A 24059-nucleotide genomic window follows, 5' to 3' on the forward strand; every position below is an offset into this window, starting at 1 on the left:
ATTTGGTAACTGTTTGGGTAATACATAATATATTTAGATAAGGTTCTATCTATGTCGGAACATTTGGGCCTGTATGTTTAAGAACTTAAGTGCGTATGCTGAGTGCATGTAGATTTAACGTTAAGCCGTTTAGACTTTAGAGGATGCTTTTAGGCGTGTGTTTCTGTAGCTAACAGTTTACACAAGTGTTACCGCCGGAAATGTAGTACGTAGACCTATTGTTTGTTTATGTTCGTGTCAGGCTGCTCTAGTTGAATGGTCACAGTGTATTTCAGCTTGCTCGAAGACAATACAAAGCGTTTGTTTGTACGCGTTTATCATGAGAGCAATTGCAATACATCACGCCCAGCCTGCGGGTCAATACATAGCCGCGTGTGTGTGCAGCTGCTGCATGTGACTGTTTCCTTTCTGGCATCCCTCTGCCCTCGCATCCTTCCTTTCATCCTCCTGCTGCCGCCGCCGCCGCCCACCAGTGCCCTGTCAGCTGCGGCGTGCTTTGCCACCACGTGACTACCTACTTCCTGTTGTCACGCGGCCGGAATCATTGCGAGGCGCTGGAGTTCTCTGCGCACGCGCACTTGCCATATGACTGCTACGCAGTGGGAGTCATCGAACAGTGCTGATTGTGAATTGAATAGCCTCCAGGCGCCGGGATCAGAGTCTGGGCTCCGAATTCATTAATTGTTAACAGACGAGTCCAGGCCACTGAAAAACTCGGGACTTAATACAGAGGAGAGCGTAACAAATATTGTCTTTAATGAGAAGGTTTAACATTTTATTTATTTATTTAATGCGATTTTCTAGAGCGCGAACATTACCCGAAGGTGTCAGAGCGGTTTACAAAAGAACCAGTTGGGATACATAAGGACTTAGGGGCTCATTAGGATGTCGGGCAGTTCGCCACCGAATGCGGGCGGTGGCGGTCCGCCCGACATCCTTGCCCACCCGCCACCCATTTCCCCCTGCCATATTATTTTGGCGGGGGACTGTGACGGGCGGAAACAACGTCCGCCACTTTTCCGCCCAGGTCGAAGGCAACTGGGGCGGAAAAGGGTTCATATTGTGGCGGTGTCTACACCGCCAGCCATATTATGATGGGCTTCGGCATATGCCTTGCCACGGAAAAGCATGCAGTCTTTACTTTGGGGGCCCCCTACGTGCACCCACGGTGAAGGCGAGTTGGGGGGTGCACATGGGAGGTACCTGTGGTACCCTCCTGCATTTGCATACACAATGCAGCAGGCACCGCGCGGTGCCTGCTGCTTCGTGTATGCAAGTGCATACCATGCATTTATAACATTGCGGCGGGGGCTGGTGTGAACACCGCCCGCCGCAATGTTATAAATGCATGAAGCGCCCGCCAGTGTGGTGGCCGCATCATAATGGGCATGGCGGGACCGCCGCTCTGATCGTGGGCGTCCCGTTTTCCACGAGGATGGCGGGCGGGCAAAGTCCGTCCGCCATCCTAATGGGGGCCTTAGTCTTTTCTAACATGAGTCACATAAAAGATACAAAAAGGAAAAAAATGTTCAAATGTAAAAGTTGTAAAGTCACACAGGGAAGAGATACAAATAGAAAAAATTGCAAATGTACAAGTTGTAAAGTCACTCAAGGAAGAGATACAAATAGATAAACTCTAAGAATCACATAGGAATGGTAGTGAGTACAAAGTTCTACTACATATACTAGTGGTTCGAGTTATCGCTATATACATATATATACAAATAGTAGATTTACTCAGGGTTCCATTTTACCAGCGATTCGGCTTGGACAAGTATATATCACATATTTACAGAGTGAAAAGAGAAATAAAAATTAAAAATAAATTTAAAATAAAAAGGGGTAGAGAGTGGCATGTGGGGGAGATTGGTGAGAGGAGAGAGGGGGATCTGAGGGGGAGATAGAGATAAGGAAGTCCAGCGTAAGTGAAATGTCTGAAGGTCGGCAGGATGGAATCCAAGGGACCAAAGGAAAGGACAAGAATCAACAAAATGGCGGACCCGTGTCGTGGGCATCGATGGAAACCATCTCAATATGGCAAGATGCACCCAGGGCAAGAGCAACAACAGGAGAGGGTCCCAAAATGGCGGGGCGCACATGAGTTCCAGTCCAAAATTTATGAGGGCCAAGTCCAAAGAAAACAAGGGAGCCGACATAAGGGAGGAAGAACAAGAGGGGAAAAGGAGCCAGACAGTCAAAAGGAGGAGCATCTTCACTATTTGCACCTCCTTTCACTACTGCTGCACACACATGATCCCTGGTCTAAATGCTCTCATGCTTCTGTACTGGGCACCACAGTCCACCCGTGTCATTAGCTGGAGGGGTGTTAAAACAAATCCCCAGGTCTCCACCCAGCTTTCATGCTCGACAAAAAGCTGATGTCTATCTTGGCTCTCCCAGGGGGGCGTTAGCGGCTTCGTCATATGTAGGGGGTGAGCGCTGTAATTAAAATCCTCTCCCGGTCGTGTAACCTGTCCCGCATTGGTATTCGCTGGTAGCCGGCAGATGACTCCAAACGTTCTAGAATGCTGCCAGTAAATGACCTCGTCCCCATTACTGAAATGAAGAAAGAGGTATATATGCATGTTAGTGAATAGTACTTCACAACCGTATTCTCCATATAATCCGTGGTTAAGTGAACAGTCTATTATCGAGAAGGCCTTGGGGTGGGGCAAGTCTACTGAAGGAAATCACTTCATGATCTGCTCTCCCTTTTCAGTGGCAAATAGATTTATTGCCAGTGGTGAAAAGGAACAAAAAACGCAATGTAAGCTACACTGTTTATAATGGAACTATCACACCAGGATTCGAACTCTGACATCCTGCATGACCAAATAGCACCACCACTGTTGAATCACGTTAACTCTTGTTGCAGTGCCTCAGGCTTGTCACCTCACATGATGCCATCATGTGCCACTCAGTAATGTCACTGTTCACACAGCCTCCTGGTAAAAATTTGATTTCGCGTGGTGGGAGACGTGAGCTGGCAACCCCTGCAAAGATTGGGTTTCCAGCTCCTGTGTGGAGTCTGTGCACAACTGATATTCATCAGGGGTTTTTGCAACATCCCGGGACATCAGGGGAAGCCCTGTAGGCTTTTGTGCTTTTTTGGTGAAGGCGGGAAAGGTAATGTGGCTCTCCAACAATGCCTGGCACAAAGTCAAGCCACCTCTCCAAGGCCACACACTCTCAAAAGCCACCATCTCTTGAGAATGAGAATGTTTCCCAAAGTTGTCCGATCTTCTGACGTTTTCTACCAAACCAAAAATGTAAACTAGAAGCAAAAGATCACACCCACAGTACTACTCGCTATGCAAATACATTTCCATGTGAATATTCATCATCTATGCAGATCTTCTGGTCTAGAAAGCAAAATGAACAAACGGACTGCGGCATCCCTTCCATCTTCTGCGTATGAGGTGGTGGATAAATGTTGGATGGCAGAATTAGTTACTAATACCTTTCATTATTCAAAGTCCTTCTCAGCATAGTTGTTGCTTTGTGCGTCGTACTGGAGATGAGGAGCGGTGATGTATGTTGTTGTTTGGTGAGGTATGGTTACTGTATGTTACAGTGTTGGTTCATGTAACGTGATAGTAGGTGTGGGGAGGAATGATGTGGTGAAGTTGTCTGGAATGATGTGTCCTACAATGTGGTATGGTTTGGTGTTTTGGTATGTTATTGCTGGATTTGGTATTGTGTGATGTTATGGAGTATGTTGCGGTAATGTGTCATCTGGAGGCAGTTCAATGTGGTATGGTGCAGTATATAATGGTATGGTGCTGTGTGATGTAGTAACGTGTGATGCAGCATGGAATGGCGGTTGGTATTTTTTTATTATTGTTTTAAATTTGTTATTTTATACCGCTCAAAGCAGGCCATACAGTCCTAGGTGCTTCGCCGCACTTTACAAGGAAAATGCAGCACAAATGCACACAAAATGTCAACATTCTACCCAGAATTGTGGAGAGGAAGTAATATTAGTATATACACAGAAATCCCAACAAATGAACAAATATATAGATAAAGATGTTCATCCATGGTGAAAATGCAGAATATCAGTTCAGACTTCAACACTTATAATAAGCGCCAAGAGACTCAAAACTTAGTTATGTTATGTAATAGGAAAAACACTATGGAGGAGCACAGGGTCTTAAAGGTGAACCAGAAAGGGAAATCTGTGGGCAATTAAACAATCATATTTGGAAATTATGTTGGAAAAGGATACATATATGATCTTGTATAATATGGGATAAAAGGGTGGGGGTATAAATCAAATTCCAAATCTTTTCAGCGCTGCCTGGGTATGACTGGGCTAAATTTATGTATCTTTTGAAGGCTGGTGGATGCAGAAGTGGAGTTTCAGAAGTACAAAATTAATGTAGGCCTCCTGAGATAGTCAATTTTTCAGCAAGGTCGCTCAGGGTGTCAAAGTGATGGCTTAGTATTCAGTACCGATCAATTCCGTATTTTCCTCTTGTTTCAATAGGGTTCCATTGAAGTGTAGGAAGAGCTGGGGTTATCTAGCCATGGCGCTTATTCCAAGATATTAGCCTAGACGTAGCATTGTTTAGAAGAGTTCAATCGAGGCGATGACTGGAATACAAGATCACAGACCTTTATTGAAGACAAGAGACAGCAGAGTTTTGTAGCTTAGGTTTGTTACAGTTGCTCTTAACTTCAGTGTGGAGATATATTATATTTTGGAGGATGGATGATGCTCAGCCTTTCGAAAGATGACTATGATTGACACCCTGTAGAACATTCACACTCTCAAGATGTGATGCATGTAGTCGCCAAGTCTGGTCATTGCATACGGGTAGCAAGAGGAAGAAAGGAATCTGCCCAATAAACTGGATCAGCCTCCCATCTTTAGAACATCCTCCATACCATAGCAAATATGGGGACTTCAATAGACCTTTTTGTATGGTAGATTTGCAGCAATAAAGTTTGTGATTCTGTTTTGAGTGGAATGAGAGCTGTGAACTCTGTAATTGTGCACACCCCAATGAAAGTTGAGATCCCCACAAATTTATCGTTAGACTAAGATAACAACTGTTCTGTAATGAGGTTGATGTTCAACGAAAGATAGGTTGTCGCCTGGAGAGTGGAAGACTATATAATTGTCGGGTCTTGTGTGATAGGGTGTGATATTTTATAGTATGTTTCAAGGTGTAGATTTGTGTTTAAATGTGATGTAGTGTAGTACGGATTGATGGGGTGAATGGGTACTGTTGTTAATATGGCGGGATGTGTTATGCTATGATGAAGTGTGCTACAGGTTTTTGTACAGTGTGAAGTGGTCAGGAAGGCTTAGCAAGAGACTCCCAGATATCTCACACCACCAGATTTTATTTGGTGGAGATAACTGGCTTCCCAGCCCCTTTATGTACAGACATACCACAACTTTCTAAAACAAATGGGGGACATTTCCAGGGGCAATGTATCACGATTAGTCTTATGTACTGCCTCGAAAGGAGCTGCAGGACTAGAATTACCATTGTGGCCATGGATTGGCTAGTCTCCCACTCAAACTCTGCTCAATACACTTCCAAAATCAGGGAACTGAGCTTAGGAAGCACTCAGGTAACTTAAAGCCCACATTTAGTGATAGTTACTGAAGAATTACTATTAAGCAAGCTTGGGTTGAATATCTGCAATTCCCAAAAATTGCAAAATTCTCGATAATACACAAATAGCATATTTGTGCCATAAAATGGGTCTAGATGTCGGTGTGACTTTTCTAATGGCTGAATTTCCCTGGGTCTGAAATGAATGCATATGCATTGCACACCCGCACATTGATCACTGACTTGTGCCAAATCCAAGTTATGTTATGTTAATGTAATTTATATCACACACCAGTTGATGGCAGATCACAAGTTGATGCCAGTAACTTAGCCCCTGAGAGCAGAGGCCTTACCAACCCCTATGCTTTGCACAGCTGACATAATAGTATTTCACTAATCTCCAGCATTATCTCAGCCCCGTCATATGTATTATTTTTACTCCTTCAAAATTGATTAAAACATATTACGCAAGAGCATACCCTTTAGGAATGTCCTGAAATGACTAAGGTGTTAAGCAGCAAAAAACAGTGTCTGCTGTTGCTAGCAGTGGCGGCTCGTAATGTCGATGAGTAGTGAGGCAGGCACGCACAAGCACACTCCCTTCCTCCCATCCCTCACAAGCACCCACACACACATACTCCCTCCCACCCATCTACATGTGCACTCACATCCATCCATTCACAAGCGCGCACATATACACCCATCATTCGCTAGCACATACCTTTGCACACACCCATTCAAAGCATACAGTCCTAATTCACATACATTCATGCAGTCGCGGCTGGCATTACGGGCGGGTCGGGGGTGGAAATGGGTTCGTCGCACAGCGGAGGGGATGGGGGAGGCGGGAGGGGTTTAAGGGGAAAATATATATAAAATAAAAGTTAAATTTACCGTCCCGTTTTTCCTCAAGTCTAGAGACTTCCGACTCCCGCCGTCCGGCTTTTTGAATTCTGCAGCGCTCGTAATCAGGAAGGCTGCAGGCAGCCTCCCTCCCCTCCACCAGTCACAACGCTGCAATGGCAGCGTTGTGATTGGTGAGGCCGCTGCCCCACCCGGGTCATTTTCTCTCTGTATGCTGCAGCATACAGAGAGAACAGGGAGAGTCGGCGGTGTTTCTCGAGAGCAGGGGGGAGTGGCTTGCTCACTGTTGTTCAGACTGACTGTTTGGGCGTCCTCAGGCTGCCCAAACAGTCAGTATGAACAACAGTGGGCAAGCCCCACCCCCTGCCCTCGAGAAACACCGCCCACTCCCAACCAGGAACTTCAGCTTTCTAGTTGTTCGGGAAGGCAGAAACAGATGGTAGTTATTACCATTTATGTGTCTGCCTTCTCGCACTGCGAGAAAGCAGGAGGGCGGCGCCCAAACACCCCTATAGAGGAATCACCACTGGTTGCTAGCAAAATGTTACTGTTCCACTCAGTGCAGGAATTACATTGAAAACGCAAGCATGCACAAACTATTTGAGCAACCAGAGACACTCCTGTTAAAGTCATTTGAATCTTATTGTATACATCAGTGCTTAATTTGAGTCGATGGGGCTCACTGGCACTCAATTTTGGGGCCCAGCACTTATTTGTCCTCATCAGACATTGACCCTGAGCAAGAGATGGATAAACACACAAAGGGGAAAGAAGTAAGCAGAGAAAGATGGAAAACTGTTGTGAAGAGCGAATTCTGGAACCTGCAGGAGTGAGATAAAGGGGCAGGGAGGGTCTGGTAGTGGATGGGAGAGCCATGAGGTCGGTTCAGGTCTATGTTGCTTTAGTATTTGTCGGACGATGTTTAAAAACCTGGACACAGGTTTCTGAGCAGAACTTTGGGCACCGACGCCCATTATATCACCAAAAAATCACTCCTTATACTGATTATTCTTTTACTTGTCATGTTCTCTTAAAACATCACCAGCCAACAGTTTAATATTCGAACAGAATTTCACAAAATGACTTGGGGTCGGCCTTGTTAGCTGGTGATGATTCCATGGAAGCCATAGAATACTACAATAATTTCTGTACTTGTAGATTAACGCAAAGAACACAAAGATATTTTATTTACTTGAAGATTGAATCAATAGAAAGCAGGAATAAATTCTGTACTTGTAGATTCATGCAATAGAACACAAGAATAATTTATTTTCTTGTAGATTGATGCAATAAAACACAATCATAATTTCTGTTCTTGAATATTGATTCAGTAAAACACAAGGATGATTTCTATACTTGTAGATTCATGCACTAGAACACAAAATTAATTTCTATACTTGTAGATTAATGCACTAGAACACAAAATTACTTTCTATACTTGTAGATTCATGCACTAGAACACAAGATGAATTTCTATACTTTTAGATTCATGCACTAGAACACAAGATGAATTTCTATACTTCTAGACTGATGCAAAAGAGCACAATAATTATTTCTTTACTTCTAGGCTGATGCAATAGAACACAAGAGTAGTTTCATAATTTCTGTACTTGAATGTTGATTCAGTAGAACACAAGAATGATTTCTATTTATTCTAGACTGATGCAATAGAGTACAAGAATAATTTCATAATATCTGTACTTGTAGATTCATGCAATAGAACACTGGAATAATTTCTGTACTTCAATATTGATTCAGTAGAACACACGAATAATTTCTGTAATTGAAGATTGATTCAGTAGAACATATGAATAATGTACAGACGTAAAGACTGATTCACTAGAACACAATACTCCTTTCTATCCTTGTAGATTCATGCAGTAAAGCACGAGTAATTTCTATACTACAAGATTGCTTCAGTAGAACACAACTATACATTATTTGAAGAATAACTCAAGTTATCTAAATGTGTTGGTTACTGCAAGTCTTGAGTTCAAACTTGTTTTCACAAATGAAGATTGGGACAGAGATCAACTACCAGATGCATTCGTGGAGTTTGGCACTTTATAAAGGCATGTTTGGCACCGTACACAGCCAACAAAGCACTTCTGTGACTTGGGGACTTACATTCACTAGGAGATTTTCTACGCAAATAACTGCACTAAAGCCGTCTCCTGGATAAGGTGAAACATCCCTTAAAGAATAAGGGACTTGGAAAAATTGCCATGAGATGGCCTCATTATCTTTAATTATTTTCCAGTAAGGCTCTTGTCTTCTTTGCATCGACATTTAAGATGCTGGTTGTAACCAATTGAGGATTCCCATATGGGTGGCGGAGCGAGGCTCCTCTCATTGCAATAATTTTGGAGAAGATCTTACACCCAGATGAAAGATTGCCTCTGTCTTCTTTCCAGGATCCAAGTGAACGACCTCATTGTGGAGGTGGACGGCACCAGTTTGGTGGGGGTGACCCAGAGCTTCGCCGCTTCTGTGCTCAGGAACACCAAGGGCCACGTCAAGTAAGTGGGCATAAGGAGTGTTTGCCTGCGTGTGATAGAATGACAGCAACTCTTGCTAGGAGATATTTTCTTATCATCTGCCTTTACCCCCTTTTAATGTTGCCCCTCGCTCTTCCATCTCCCTTTCTTCGTTCCTTACACTTCTTCTCTGTGTCCTGTCTCTCTTTTACCTTTTATTCTTCAAGCTCCAGCTCCATCTCTCTTCCTTCCTTCCTTACACGTCTTCTCTGTCTCCTGTCTCTCCTTTACCTTTTATTCTTTGAACTCCACCTGTGCACAGGCCTCTGAAGTGCTTGTTAATGTTGCTCTTTGTTGTAGGTTCTTGATTGGACGGGAGAAGCCGGGGGAGCAAAGCGAGGTGGCTCAGCTGATCCAGCAGACATTGGACCAGGAGCGATGGCAGAGGGAGATGATGGAGCAACGCTATGCCCAGTATACCGAAGAGGATGAAGAGGTTAGAAAGTACATGCCACATGGTCCATGTGTTTCTCGTATATCAATATAAGAGGCACTAGTCCTCGCTACCACTTAAATGCTATGATCCACCCCACACAAACACAAGTAATGCTAGGCTACAGGTACATAAAGTCTCAGTCTGTTTACATATCAACACGTCTTCAGGGGACTGAATGTGTTTTTGGGACATCTGTTGAGGCATGCTGTGGAACAGACGCAGATACCCAACATTACTTAGTGCTGAAGTGTCTACTCTAATGGTATTTGGAGTACAACAAGAATACTTTCTGTATAGATATAATGATATGGGTAAAAAGGCAGAATTTTGGGCACTCCACAGATCAGGGGCATAGGCTGAGAGCTGCCAGAAGCAAGACATGTAAAATGGATAGGGTCAGTTAAGCATGGCTTATATAGTTCTGACCCAACCCAGCAACCCCTATAAACAGTTGAACAATCTTAATAAGGGGCTTACGGCCTACTGTGCCCAATACTTGTGATCCAAAAGAATGTTCAGCTCCATCTTTGACTAATAATCCCGAACAGACCAGCAACATCAGAGATTGTCCGCCTGAGTATAAGACCATGGTATTAAACCCGACTGGAAATTATCAAGGATGTTATGCGTCAATATTTATATATATGTGTGTGTATATATATATATATATATATATATATTTTCTTTTTGCAGAGTTTTATATGGCGCGAACTAGACCCGAACCGAATCGGGTATCAGAGCACTTTACATAGCACCAGTTACGTACATGAGGACACACATTCATTTTAGGCACGGGGAGATTGAGTGATTTGCCCAGAATCACAGGAGGATTTGGCATCGAAAATTGCACCATTCAATCACATTCCCAGAGTATTAAAACTTCAGACATCGTGCAATGTAACTTATACTGTCTAGTGATTCTTGCAAGCATATCACCGCTTCATCCAGGACATGCCGGTCGATCTATCAATACATTTAGCATAATTTTACCTTACATTTTGTACCCGTCAACTCTCCCCTGCCTTGTTCCTTGAGCCCAAGCTTATGTAAAACACACCTCCTCCTCATTTCCACTGTTAGTCTCTCTCTGCCTCCCGCCATCTTACTCCATCTCACTTTCCATATATTTGCGTATGGGGGTCCATGTATCTCTGGGCCACGATGTTGAAGGTAGGGTCTTAGTATATCTTTAACCATTCTCATTACAGAATATCATGTGATCTTTCCAATCTTCCGGTCGCGGAGCTAACCCTCTTCCCCAATAGAGTGCCACTCTTCTTTTCTCTAGTTAATACGTGAGCGCTATGAACTTCCTTACCCCCTTCGACATGCTCTTAACATATCCCAACATAGTCATCAACGGCAAGGGAGGAATGTCGCACTCCGCCATCATGGAGAGATGACTGAAAATATGACATCAGTACAACTCTACCAATCGCCATCTCCAAACTAGATTTAAGAAATCAGTACAAGGATCCCTGCATTGAATACAAATTGGGCCTACCTAAATTCCCATTCAATGAAGGCCTACCGGAGTATTATATATCCTGTGTATAAAATTCAAATGTATCATTCTGGGCCTACTGTTGAATTATATCTTACTCGTTTATGTGCAACATTAATGACATATCTCATCCAAGAGCTCTTCTCTCCTATGTCCTTCCCCATTTCCTCCGAGTCACTCTCTCTAGGGACAGCCTTGCTGTGCTCACTGACCCCTACGGTCTTGTTAGTAGGCCCTTGGGAGAGATAGCTGTGAGTGATGAGTCCAGCGCTTTTAATGTAGGTGGTTCCAAATTAAATGAGGGGAAGCAAGCCTTTGCCGCCTGTCAAAGTCGGAAATATAGAAAAATATTGAGAGGGAACACTCTCCCCTTTCATAAGTTCACGCTATATAAAACTTTATAAATGAATACATTAATTACTTAAACTGTTCAATGGACATATATATTGTATCCCAAATACAACCCCCAGCGCCTTTAGGTTTAATTTTAACAATTGCTGTTTCGCATCCGGCTCCCAAGTGAGTGTCAGATGTGAGTTATCTAGCAGTTGTATTTTGGGGAAGTAAATAGAATCCATTCTTATTATTCTAGCAAGCCTGTGCCAAGCAAACACTGTGTTAGACCTTGTATTACACTGAGCCCTTGGTTTTGGCAATGCCTTGGCTATTGTATCCAGTGGCAAAGGGTTGTCCATGTCACCCTCTGCTGCATGAATGGGCAATCTATAATGCTGAGGGTACCAGTTGAAAGCATGTTTAGCCTGAGTGACCCAATAGTAATGTTCTATGTCTGGGACCGTAAATCCTTCTCTATCGAACAGGTATGTATCCCAGGACAACATTTGCAGTTTGTGTCTCCATAAGAATTTCAGTAAAATTGTTCACCTTCATCAATGGTATCAGTATGTTAGTGAACAGGTAAAGTAGCTGAGGCAAGAAAACCATCTTGATGATTGCCACCCGGGCTGCCAGTGATTATGGTAAGGAGTCCCACGCTGTGACCCTTTCTTGGATTTACTGTATTGTTGGGCCATAATGCTCCCTCACTGTCCTCTCAGCATCTCTATGAATTTTGATCCCTAAATATCTTGTTGGTTCATCACACCACAGTAGATGACATTCAAGGGGCATGCTTGGTGTGCTTATAGTAATAGGGTTATCTGTGATTTATACTAAATTATCTGCAATCTAGAGAAATCCCTAAACCGCATACATTTACTAATTATTGAGAAGCATCTTGGGAATATCGTCTGCATGTCGCAAGACAGCATACTGCTTCTGAATAATTCTCATTTCTCTCTGGGTGTGTCTTCCTGAATCAAACGGATCTATTTCTTTCAATTGAAATACATGCTTTTAAATACATAATGTTCCTCAATCATAGGCATTAAGAGTTCGAGAATTTGATGGTGATGGGTCTTACCTGGTTGGAGGTTTCTTTGCCTCTTTTGGAAGAAACGCTACCGCTGACTTAGGATCAGTGAAAAAAAACATTTGTCTCTATGCTTGACCTTTATTGTGGTCTGGCATGATAGCACTCTGGTATCCCCCTCCCACTCCGTCAAACCTGCGTTTACATTTTCTTGGGACCGATGAAATGTTGACTGTTTCGGGCGGTATTGGGAGCCAGTGGACCCTTTTACTGTGAAATAAGATTGGTTCTTGGTTTTCTAAGTCAAAATGAGGCGAATAGCCACGTTGCGAGTGTTTTGTACTCTCTTAATTGGCAGAAAGCTAGGGCGATGTACAAGACATCGCTTTAGTCAAGGTGTGAGTTTACTAGGGCCACGACAACCAAGAATTCTTGTTCTGTTAGCATGAGGGGCTTATGAATTTTACGGAGCCTATTTTGAAAAAGTGTAGCTGTCTGCATTCCAAATAATGCCTATGCATCTGACAGCTAAGTAGATATGACTTTTGTTCCTCAAGGTATTTCATGGGTAGGCAGTGTGTTTTATGTATCAACAATAATACATATCATTCATTCTAATTCTTTATTTGGTTATTAAAGCAGAATAACCATAAAAGTACATGTAAAATAACATTCAAATATTAAGTACATTATAAGCACCATTGTAAATACATAAACACTTTGTCATAATACCAAAAGGATTACTACATAATTCCAGAAGCGATTCAGCATAATTTCATAAACAATACATTATAATTCAGAATATCATCGTTTTTCGTAATTTAAAAGAATTTTTTTTAAACGAGGAAATAAATACTACGGTTAAAATATTGTCCAGTTTCTGTACAGCTAGAAAGGCGGGGCGACAGCGATTTACATCCATAATCTTCAATAGGGGGATGACCAATTTTCTTCTAGGCTTAATGTAAAATTTACAAAAGAAAAGGATGTGCATGTTTGATTGCTCTGACAGGTTGTCACAAGGACATGTGATCAGGTGTTTTGACCAATCATTTGTATCTGGGAAACTAAATAAACGAAACAATAAATTAAACCTAAAACGAGTTAATAAAAACCTCTCATAATCGCTCATCTGAAGTTTGACGTATGGCTGCATTTTATTAGAAATAACAATTTGTGCATGTGCCAATACAGTTTTCTTTTTCATTTCTGTTTGCGCTCTGCGTTCATGTAAGTATCCCATACACTTTTCTTTCAGAGCTTTCCTTGAGATGTTACTTAGGGAGGTTGGATCGTTAAAATAATATATGGTTCCCAGATCCTCGAGAAATTTCTTCACGTATGACAACCAACAAATTTTATGACAATATCAGAGTCTGCGTAGGCCGTGTGTTTATGTTTTTTCAGGTGGTAGGTGGTTCCAGCATTTCTGTGATCCTTTAGTTTCTGGCTGTTCTGGCATTGCATTTGAGGCCTTCTGTTACAGGACAATGGTCATTCAGGCTGATATTTTGAAAACAATCAGTGAGGAAGTATTTGAATCTTTTTGAGATTGGTTGGTGAAGGTTGCAATTGTCTGCAGATAATGGAGAAAGAGGTTTTGGTTGATAGTATCGAACATGACTGAGGGTTCAGGGAGAATATGCGTAATTAGGTACCCTTGATTATATATTGACGGGAGCATTCCTATGTCATGTGTAGAACAGAAGCTGGACTGGCAAATGTCTACGGTGATGTAATAGTCATTGAGAGCTTTGAGTTGGGTGATGGCTTTTTCTAGGATGCTTGAGATTCGGAGTTGACACATGCTTTGGTCATAGTTGTTGGGGTCAGTTAAGTCAAGATTAGATTTTCTTTAGAAAAGGGGTGAGTTCTTTGGTGTTCAATACACTTTGAGAATTTCGAGGAGCTATTGATGAAGGCTGTTCAATATGAATAGCTGCATTTTCATGCATTTCAGCACGGTTTATCATCTGTATTGGACTTGAAATGCATACTCTCAAGTTAAGCTAAAGTTGTCCCAACCAGGCCATCTGAGCGAGAATGAAATCAGAAATAGCCCGTGTCACGAAATTGATACACCGAGGCCGTAAAAGGAGGCAGAACCCCAACAAGGGCCAGCCATATCAATATTGTAGTCCATTTCCAACTATGCTTCATCTCCCATGACATTTATCACAGTGAAACTAAATGTTTTACTTTAAATGGGACACCGCCGCAGTGAGGAGCTGGTTTCCAGTAGCACTTCTGGATTATTTGCCACTGCTCTGTGCCTCCACTTTTAGGAGTCGCAGTTCGTGCACAGCTGGCTAGGCTTCGAAGAGAATCCGAGCGGGGCTCCCACTAGTGCACTGGATGAGCACAGCAGGGATTCGGCTAATTATACAAAAAATCACACTCTATTTTAAAGTCAAACGCTCTCAGCAACGACAGTTTATTTTTGGTCACTGAAACTTAAAATTAGCCGATTCATCATCCCCCTCCACTGCACGCCTAATGAGTCTAGTACAAGTATCCTTGACAGGGACTGCAAAGGCTGCTACAGGGCAGCCGGGAAGAAGCCCTCTCATACAGCAGATCATGGGAAACGAAGACTCATACCAGTGTTTTCATCCATTTTCTATAGGCGATAAACAGCGGTCCTTTCCGAGCACTGCTTCTCTATGAGGAATCCAACAAACCATTACAGCTTCATGGTGGGTTTTTCTGAACACACCAGCTTATAATGAATGCATCATACCATGCTCTGTCTGGTGGATCTAGCATAGTCCTGCATGGTTATGGTAAAGCCCTCGAATCACCGCAAGTCCTATGGTGGCCCTAGCTGAGCGCTGTATCTACCACACCATCCCAGCACTGTAGTGGTGTGGAACTACCTGAGCCTTGCATTGAACCAACATGGTCCATCCATCAAACCATCCCAGGCTTGAGTGGGCCAACAGAAGACGGCATCTTTGTGACAAATCCATCTTCAGGTTTCATCTCCCTCTGGTCGATCTATCGTTCTGGTGGATTGGGGAGCAGCGAATTACCAATCTGTATGTACAATTAATCCATGAATTCACCCAATATCCTAGAACTGTCACAACATCCTGTCTCGTAAGTATATCTAGTAAAACTCCCAAATATATTGTCGTTCCACCTGAGAGCTGAAACAATGTGATAAATCCATGAACCCACCCCAGCGATAGGGTGGAGCGATCAGGAGGTTGTGTATCTCTGATGAGTCTAATTTTACACCCTGCTGCTCTCTGATGGATCTACTGTAGCATTGCATCACTATGGTAAATCCATCAAAACCACACCAACTCCCTGGTGGGCCTGTCCGAGCATTCCCTTTCAATGGCAAATCCATGAAACCCCTTAATCTGCATGGTGCATCACTGACAGCCCTCGCAGGGCCGCGCGTGCAGCATGCCTCTTCAAGGCAGGGCACATCACAGCGGTGAGGGGACTCTCAACTTAAATCACACCAGATTCCCCTCAGTTACGGGGTATCAGCACGTTGCTTTTCCTTTCTCAGGGCCTCTTCAGACAGGTTCAGCTGCTGTTCTCAATGTTCTGGTAAATAACATTTTAGCATGCCAGTTTGTTTTTGCAAGGAATGTTAATTTTAGCCCATTAGCAGCGATGTGCTCGTATTTGCATTTGAATGGCGATCGCGCCTTCTCATCCGCTGGACTGTTTAACCCATGACTGCCTTCAAGAAAAAAGGCAGAAAGTCAAAAGCAAAATCTTCTTTTTTATTTCACATGTCTGTCAAGTGTCAGCATGAAATATCAAGCCATCAGCCATTCCTGGCTTTTCAGCCAGCAGCATGTTGCATTGTGCGGCTTGTATTTTTGTTTTAAACACTTTACGGGCTCAAAAAACCAAGTATACAAAGTGCTATTGACTAAAATGCCAGAATTGGCTGAAGGTGTTATTCATGATATGGAACTGCTTGTCAGCTGTGTTTTAAAATTGTATAACATTGTCTAGTCCATTTAACAAAACTGCTTGTTTCACTTGTACATTTTGTGTAGATGAAAGTTTATACTGAGCTTCACAACACACCAAGGGTTCAACATGGACAGCAGAAGCACAACCTTCTCTAACAAAAAGAATAAGTGCAGTACAAGTGGCAGTAGAAGGAGGAACATCACATGGTTCTATCACACAGACCGAGCAAATACAACACCAGCGAATAACACACTAAAGAGGGAGTGAAAGGAGCTAATGGACTATTGAACACTCTTCGTAAACATACATCAATCAATCAATTAATCAATCAATCAATATTTGTAAAGTGCTACACTGTACCCCCTAGGGATATCTAGGCGCTGTTTTTCCATTGAAGTCCCAGGCCTTCAGTCTCTTTTTGGAGTCTGTCAGTGAGGGAGCTGTACGGAGCTGGGGGGGGGGGGGGGGGTGGGGGGGGGGGGTAAGGTCGTTCCAGGTTTTGTCAGCGATGTAGGAGAAGGAGCGGCCTCCACTGCAGCTGCGACAGATGCAGGGGGTGTGTGGGAGCGAGTGAGGAGGAGCGCAGATGTCTAGAGGGTTGGTGGAAGTTCAGTCGCTGGTTGATGTAGGCCGGTCCTAGGTCATGGAGGGCTTTGTAGGCATGCGTGAGGATCTTGAGCTGGCACGTAAACATATGAGCAGTACAACACTCCAGGTAGCAACAGCCAAACCTCTATGGAAGATACATTCATGTACTCATTCAGGATGATGATGCTATAGCTCCCTAGTGCGGTGCTCTTCATCAGGGGATTTCAACTCTAGCACTGGGAAGCATCTTAGAGGACTCTTATTCACTGGTGTTACAGTCTCCTAGCTATGGCTTCCCTAGTTTGGGTCCTTTATTTTGACATTTATGTTCTCCCTTTGTTAAACTGTCACACCAATATTAAAACTGTATGGAGGTGAGCTAAACCTGTTTACTGCCCACAACAATATTGAACCCAGTATTGTCAAGCAACAGATCCTGTTTCTTTTTTCCACTGACATATTTGGCTCTCGAATATTGCCCCATGGGGTCAGCTGTTCACATCAAATATTGTGTGACAGTTCCTGGTTTATTGGGTCTAGAGGAGGGCCTGCAGTGCCTTATTGGCAAAACTGTGGGCATGTGTGGCATGGTTTACAGGGCAAGTCACTGTAATCATAGTCTGCACTATGAAACAGGCCAAGCCGATGCTGCCACACGACACTTGCAGATGACTGAGTGTGGGCAGTGGACGCGCATAGGTCTTAAGACTTCGAGCAAGGCGCCCAATACCCAGGCCTCTCCAGCCTCGCTACCTGCACTAAGACAGCAGTGGCAGTGATGCAGTGACGGCTGCGTCCCATAATTCTCCGCAATAGAGCGTGTGTTGCTTCCTGTCTGGAAAAGCATCGCCTGAGAGCTCAGGGAAACAGCTCTTAGCTCAGCATGGATTCCCACCCTGCTGCAAGTGCCACTTTCTTTATTGGCGGGGTATAAACTTTTTTGAAAGTGCCATTTGGTCACTGTGATGCACCTTTTCAAAATGGTGAGGGCTCCAGGGTTATGTTTCAAGAACAAAGTCCTTGCCTGTCTCTGTCGTTGATCTGTAAAGCAGTCCTCTTCTCTGGTTGATTATGTGTGAGTATGTCAGTGAAAAACCATTGATGTTTCAAAACAGTACATACCAATGGACCCGATTCATGTGGGGAACTCCCGACTTTTGGAGCCAAAAATGACTTTATCTGTCTCCCACCTGAAATTGCATCTGCTTCATTAGAAATCAGTGGGGAAAATACACTCCCCCAAATTGTTTGTTCAAAATCCCCCACTTTCCTGTTCTAAAATGTTCCCATGTATGCAAAACATAAATGCTCGTTATAAATTCAATTTTTTGACATTTATTTATTTGGGGGATAAGTATGAATATTATTATCTCATCTCAGCACATTTACTGAAGGACAGGTGACATCCTCCCACCTGCTCTCTTAGCTCCTTGATTCTTGTTTGGTTTTTCAATGTCTGATAAACACACACCTGACCTGTAAGTTTGATGATGTTTCTTTTAATCAGCGTCTCTTGAGCCTGATTACATAACACGCGTGCTGTCCCAGTCCGCACTTTGGCGCACCGTTTCTCAGTGCACCCTCCGCAGACCAGACCAGTGTGCTCAATTATGAAAATAATGTGCTTGCCGTCCTCAGCAAAGATACAAACTCACCTGTGTTGGTGAGACCCTGTTTGCCACTGTGCCCAATGTTGGTAGTACTGGGTGGGGGCAGGGAAAAATATATTACCTCATTTGCATCGCGCATGTGCAGATAATGGAGTGCACCCACATGACCAGTCTTAAAAAAAGAAAAGGTGCTGCAGAAGCATCTGCAGCCCCTTCTGTGATACGCGAGTGCCCTAGGGGTGGAAAACATGGGCGCAAATTCTCCTTGCGCCCTGAACCACTTCTGTAGCACCGGTCTAGTGCTGTTTAACCTCTGCTCCCACCTCCTCTGGACCTCGATGCACACTTTGTCATAAGTATTTTGTGTTGTTTCCCCAAACTATGCTACATCTGATGCTGGGAAACATCACTTGATCAATATATTTTGATAATGTTCTGACGGGCGATAAATTTCACTCTGTAGATTGTGGTTTGTTACCATCTCTTGGACAATCATCCAAACTGATTATTGTTTACATCTTCTCTCATGTAGCGTAAGGACCTTTGTTAGCTCGAGAGCTCTTGGTACCAGTGCACTCTTAATATGGTGGTAAGGGACATTTAAAACTTTTTGGCCCAAATCCCACAAATGCCAAACTCTAAATAAGATCAGTAAGTTACTTTTTTAGTTCGGATTTTCATACCCTGCTTTATGCAATAGAAAAACATGATGTGTATTTTACTCACTTCTGAGTCTAAAAATACACTGATACTACCTGCTCCTGCTGCTTCTGAGAGTCTGTATCCTTCAGTGCTTTGACCCAGGAGATCCTTCTCAGGAATCTCAAGGGGTTTCCTTGGTGTTCTCAAAATGCCATCTTTTGACTCAGATCTTTTCAATGTCATGTCCATGTTCAAGACAAAGAGCGATTGTTCGATACTCCAAAAGACCCAGTGTTGTACACGCTAACATAGACGAGTCATGTTTGAACCATCGATGATCGCATGTAAGTTATAGAGCGCATTATGGTGGGCCCGAACGAGTGAGCGGTAGACTAAATACACGACATAGAAATATCAGGAAGATGGTTGTACTAATTATACTGGAGTTTAAGGCATGGATCACAAAGCTGCCATCAGATTTATTTATTGATTTGATTTTTTACTTATTAGAAGGTTTTATATAGTGCAGACAGTTATACATTTTGTGAATTAGGTCCAGGGCCTGTAAGTTGAATCCTTGTGTATACCTTAAAACTCTGGAATGAATCTGGCCGTCATGGGTCAATGCTGGGCACGCCTGCTTGTACCATGGAGATTACCAGGGAGAAGTCGACATGCAGCATTCTATGCCACCTGCAAACATAGCAGAACACATTCTGAAATGCAACATGAGAAATGGTGATAAGAACTAATGCTTTTGCCCATTGCCTTTATAGGTACCCCTATCCTTGGGGCATTGGAATAAGTAAACTTTTTACCAGTCTCATCTTCACAAAATTCTAGTTACCGGTTTCTGAAACCGGTTGGCCTGCAGTTATATTCACTTCTGATAGATCTTCAATTTCCTCCTCCTAAATTGTGATAAATTCTTCTTCTGTCTTAAGCCTCAACCTTTGTGGAGTTGAGGTGAAGGCGAGTTAGTTCCCTGTCTGAAGCCGACAGTTGTTGCGCAACGCTCAATGTTATCAAGGAGATGCAATCCCTTGCGAGGTGACTTTATTGTATGTGGATGATTCCACAGAGGAATGGCATTTCAGGTCAATTTCTGCACCGTCACTTCCTTCAGTGGTGCAAACAAACTTCCAGGATGTTCTTATAAAGTAGTCCTTTCACCATTGGACCGTGTGAGGGGGTGGTTGACAGCCTACCACGTGCAGCTCATTTAGAAAAATCAGTCCTTTATGGTCGATTTGGAGTCCATGTTGGATGAATAGATGACTGAGGGATCTTGATACCGACTTTCCCTCTGGCAAGCCTCACTCCGGCCAATGCACCCTCCTTTTTCTGGACTATGATGGAACCGCCAAACCTTGAAAAATCTTGGTGGATCTCAGTCTTCTACCCTGGGACTCTCAAAGTTTTCAGTGCTCCGTGATAGGTAATTATAATTTTCAGAGCCATCTGGCACCCTGGTGGTGTCATCTACCTACATGAACCATATAGTATAGACATTCTGTGGCCATTAGACATGCCTTGAATGTGAAGTAAGTCCACCTCAGATGTTCCCTTGCAGGGAGTCTGTCTGCACCGTCCAATCATAACTTTCTACGGGGAACGTTGTCGAGGGGTAGCCTGCATACCGCCTGCACTTGTGTTCGCACCCCACTGTCCCTGGGTTGAAGGGCTCTATTCAGCATGCGGGCCTTCAAGAAGAGTGAAAACAACTCTTTTCATGTAGGCCCCTCCCAACAACCCCACATATTACAAGACCGCGACCGCCCATAGGCTTGTTACCTAAAGGAATGCCTACCCACTCTTTCGCCCTCCTCATAAGCCGGTGACCTTCAGTTAGGGTGGCCAGGTGTCCCGGAATTGCTAGGGACAGTGCAGATATTTCATCTGTTGTCCTGGCAGATTTCAGCAATTTTGGCCAAGGTCCCTGTTTTCAGTGAGCGTTGACTGAAAACAGTGAAGGCACGTTTTTTTGTGTACAACGAAGTGCTAGTTAGCAGCTCTTATTAGAAAGCTATCTTAATAACATGTCTGAAACTAGGTTTAAAAAAAGCCTTTTTTTAAAATGTATTTCCTTAGTGCCTCGTCTGTGTTTTTATACTGATGAGCGTCCTTGCTCTGTGCCTCTAGGATGGTGTTTGTCAAGGCCTCACAGCAAGGTACCAATTGCTAATAGTGCAGCACGCAGGGCAGCTAATTGTAGTGTTGTGGGCCTGGGGCCCACGTGCTACTAAAATGAACCACACAGACACCGGAGCATGGTACCGGTAACTAGCCACGAGCACTTGCACCGGGCCCTTTTATTGGCAGGGACACGTCACTCGTGACACCTGTGATGGGTGGGTTTGGGTGCAAGTGTGTCCAGCCCACAAGGGAGTGGCTGGGAATACCAAAGCCTGCCAAACACTGGAACGTGTCACGCAGGACACTACACTAATTATGGGTGACAGACACACTAGACACTGGTTATCGCTGAGTGATCACCCAGCCTTTATTTTTGCCTTCAGGCCACGCCCGGCCCTCTGGCTGCATGGTTCTTATAATGTAGGAGAGGATGTGGCCTATCCGCTAGAGCGTCGACCTTAAAGGTGGGGAAGTGGGTTCGAGTTTCGGCAGAGAGGCTCAATACCGTGTGATTCTGGGCAAATCACTTTGGGCCAGATGTATCAAGATTCCGATTTGCGAATTCTAAACAGCGTTTTTTTGGGAATTGCTATTTAGAATTCGCAAAATGGAATGTATGTACAAAATCGCTATTTTTTAGCGATTCCTTAATATTCTTTATTTGCGAATTCGCATTTTGCAAATTCGCAAATAAGGAATAATTTCCAATGCATTCCTATTCCTAGGAATGATAGTGCAATAATTCTCAAATTGCGAATTCGCAATTTGCTAATCGCAATTTGAGAATTATTTCAAGGGTGCAGGGGTGTCTCAAAGACACCCTGCTGCACCCCTGAAAATTACATGTGTGTGCATGTGGCACACATACATGCCCTATGGGCATGTATGTGTGTCACATGCCACCCTCACAAATGCCAAATAGGGCATTTTTAAAAGAAATCGCAAATTTCCACCAACTACAAGTTAGTGGTAATGTGCGATTTCTTAACACAAATTCGCAATTTCTAAAAGTTACATACATATCATTTAAGGAATCGCAAACATTGCGATTCCTTAAATGCTATGGCAAAATAAGGAATCGCAATTTTTTGCGATTCCTTAAATTGCGATTTTTTGTTACATTCCAAATCATGCTAAAAGCCGTTTGCGAGTCCCAAAGGCCGAAATTCTGCGAATTTCGGCCTTTGCGAGTCGCAAAAGCCTTGATACATACAGGTAGATTCATCAAGCTAAATTGCGCTCGCAAAGGGCCAGATTCTGAGAATCTGGCCCTTTGCGAGTGCAATTGTTGCATTTGGGATTAATCATCCCAAATGCAAAAATCGCTATTTGCGAAATCGCATATTTGCGAGGAATTGGATTTAAGGAATCTCTATTAGAGATTCCTTAAATGCAATTCATTAACCAATTTGAAATTGCGAATTCGCAATATTTGGTCGCTATTTACCACGAAGTCTGACTTCGTGGTAAATTGCTAAAATATAGAAAAAAGCACTTTAGTGCATTTTTCTCTGTTGCATGTTACACACACACATGTCCTTTGGACATGTGTGTGCGCAACACATGTGTAAATTTGCATTTCAGGGGTGCTACAGGGTGTCCTTTGGACACCCCTGGCACCCTTGAAATCGCTATCTTATTTGCGATTAGCTAATTGCTAATCGCAAATAAGGAATACTCCCCATTCATTCCTATGGGCCTTTAGGCTCATAAGAATGAATGGGGAGTTATTCCTTATTTGCGATTAGCAATTTGCTAATCGCAAATAAGGAACGTGTAGGAATCGCAATTTATTTTGCGATTCCTACATGAACACCGTTTTGCGAGTCTGTAATAGCGATTCCTTAATCGCTATTAAAGACTCGCAAAACGGGTCTTTGATGAATCTACCTGTTTATCTCCATGTGTCCATCAAAAATAATTGTGTGGGTCTATAAAACAACCAGTGCTCATGTAAAGCACCGTTCGCGCTATATAAAACGCCGGGGAAAAATACATGATAGAGGCCAGGTGGCATTCTATAATTGAACTGAGTCCTACTTCTATTTTTGCGACATGTCCCGGGTTTTTTTTTCTTTCAAAGTCTGGTCAGCCGTAAAGTTAAGGCGCCCAAACTTGCCGTTGACTCTACTCTTCGAGGGCAATTTATTAGTTGTTTCACAACATGAAACATATGTGAGTAAATACTGCGGTACATGGGAACCAGTCTGGGTATTCAGGGTGGTTCAAGTTGTGTCACATAACACTAATTAAATATGAGGAAATATTTACGTTTGCGGTCGATGAGCTTTTTACAAACAAAACCGCCTGTAACCACCGACTCAGACCACTGACTGCTGTACGAGGTCTCTTATCTCAGCAAGATCCGCTTCTAGCTCGTTGCTGACACCTTGTGGATATATTTGGAAGTCAACATCTTCAAACCACCGTATGTTTGTGTCCTGGAGAGCAATTGTCCAGTACGTTAAATAAAGACTTGACTCACCTTATACATTCACTAGTATTTAAAATTTTTGGGGCGACATGCATTAATTGGGAGAGAACGTGAAAGTTTGGTGAACATTTTAAATCGGGGCAGTGGTGATGGAACACATTTCATAGTGGGGGTACTGCTTTCAGTGATACAAAACTGCAGTCATAAGGATTGTGCAAAATCCAAGCATCACAGAAAGAACAGTTGTTGTAGCAAGTGAGACACACCCATTCAGCAGGAGAGTCAGGGCGGGGCTTTAAGTGGGCCGGGTCCCACCGGTGCTGAGCACCGGCAGTTTTTTTATGGGGGCCTCGAAACGGGTCTCTCTCGGGCTCTGTTTTGTGCCCTGGCACAGGCGGTTCATTTTTTTACCAGACTTCAGTGA

General features: G+C 43.3%; 1 protein-coding gene across 1 annotated transcript in view; it reads left to right on the top strand.

Annotated features, from left to right (window-relative positions):
• Positions 1-24059, top strand: part of PPP1R9B (protein phosphatase 1 regulatory subunit 9B) — a 343538-nt gene that overhangs the window by 244035 nt on the left and 75444 nt on the right. Inside the window, exons 4-5 of the mRNA XM_086923962.1 lie at positions 8849-8953; positions 9272-9407. Coding sequence (XP_086780088.1) covers positions 8849-8953; positions 9272-9407 — 241 coding nt within the window. The remainder of the gene's footprint in view (positions 1-8848; positions 8954-9271; positions 9408-24059) is intronic.

The sequence above is a fragment of the Lissotriton vulgaris genome, chromosome 5 (genome assembly GCF_964263255.1).
Source record: "Lissotriton vulgaris chromosome 5, aLisVul1.2, whole genome shotgun sequence".
Lineage (NCBI taxonomy): Eukaryota > Metazoa > Chordata > Amphibia > Caudata > Salamandridae > Lissotriton > Lissotriton vulgaris.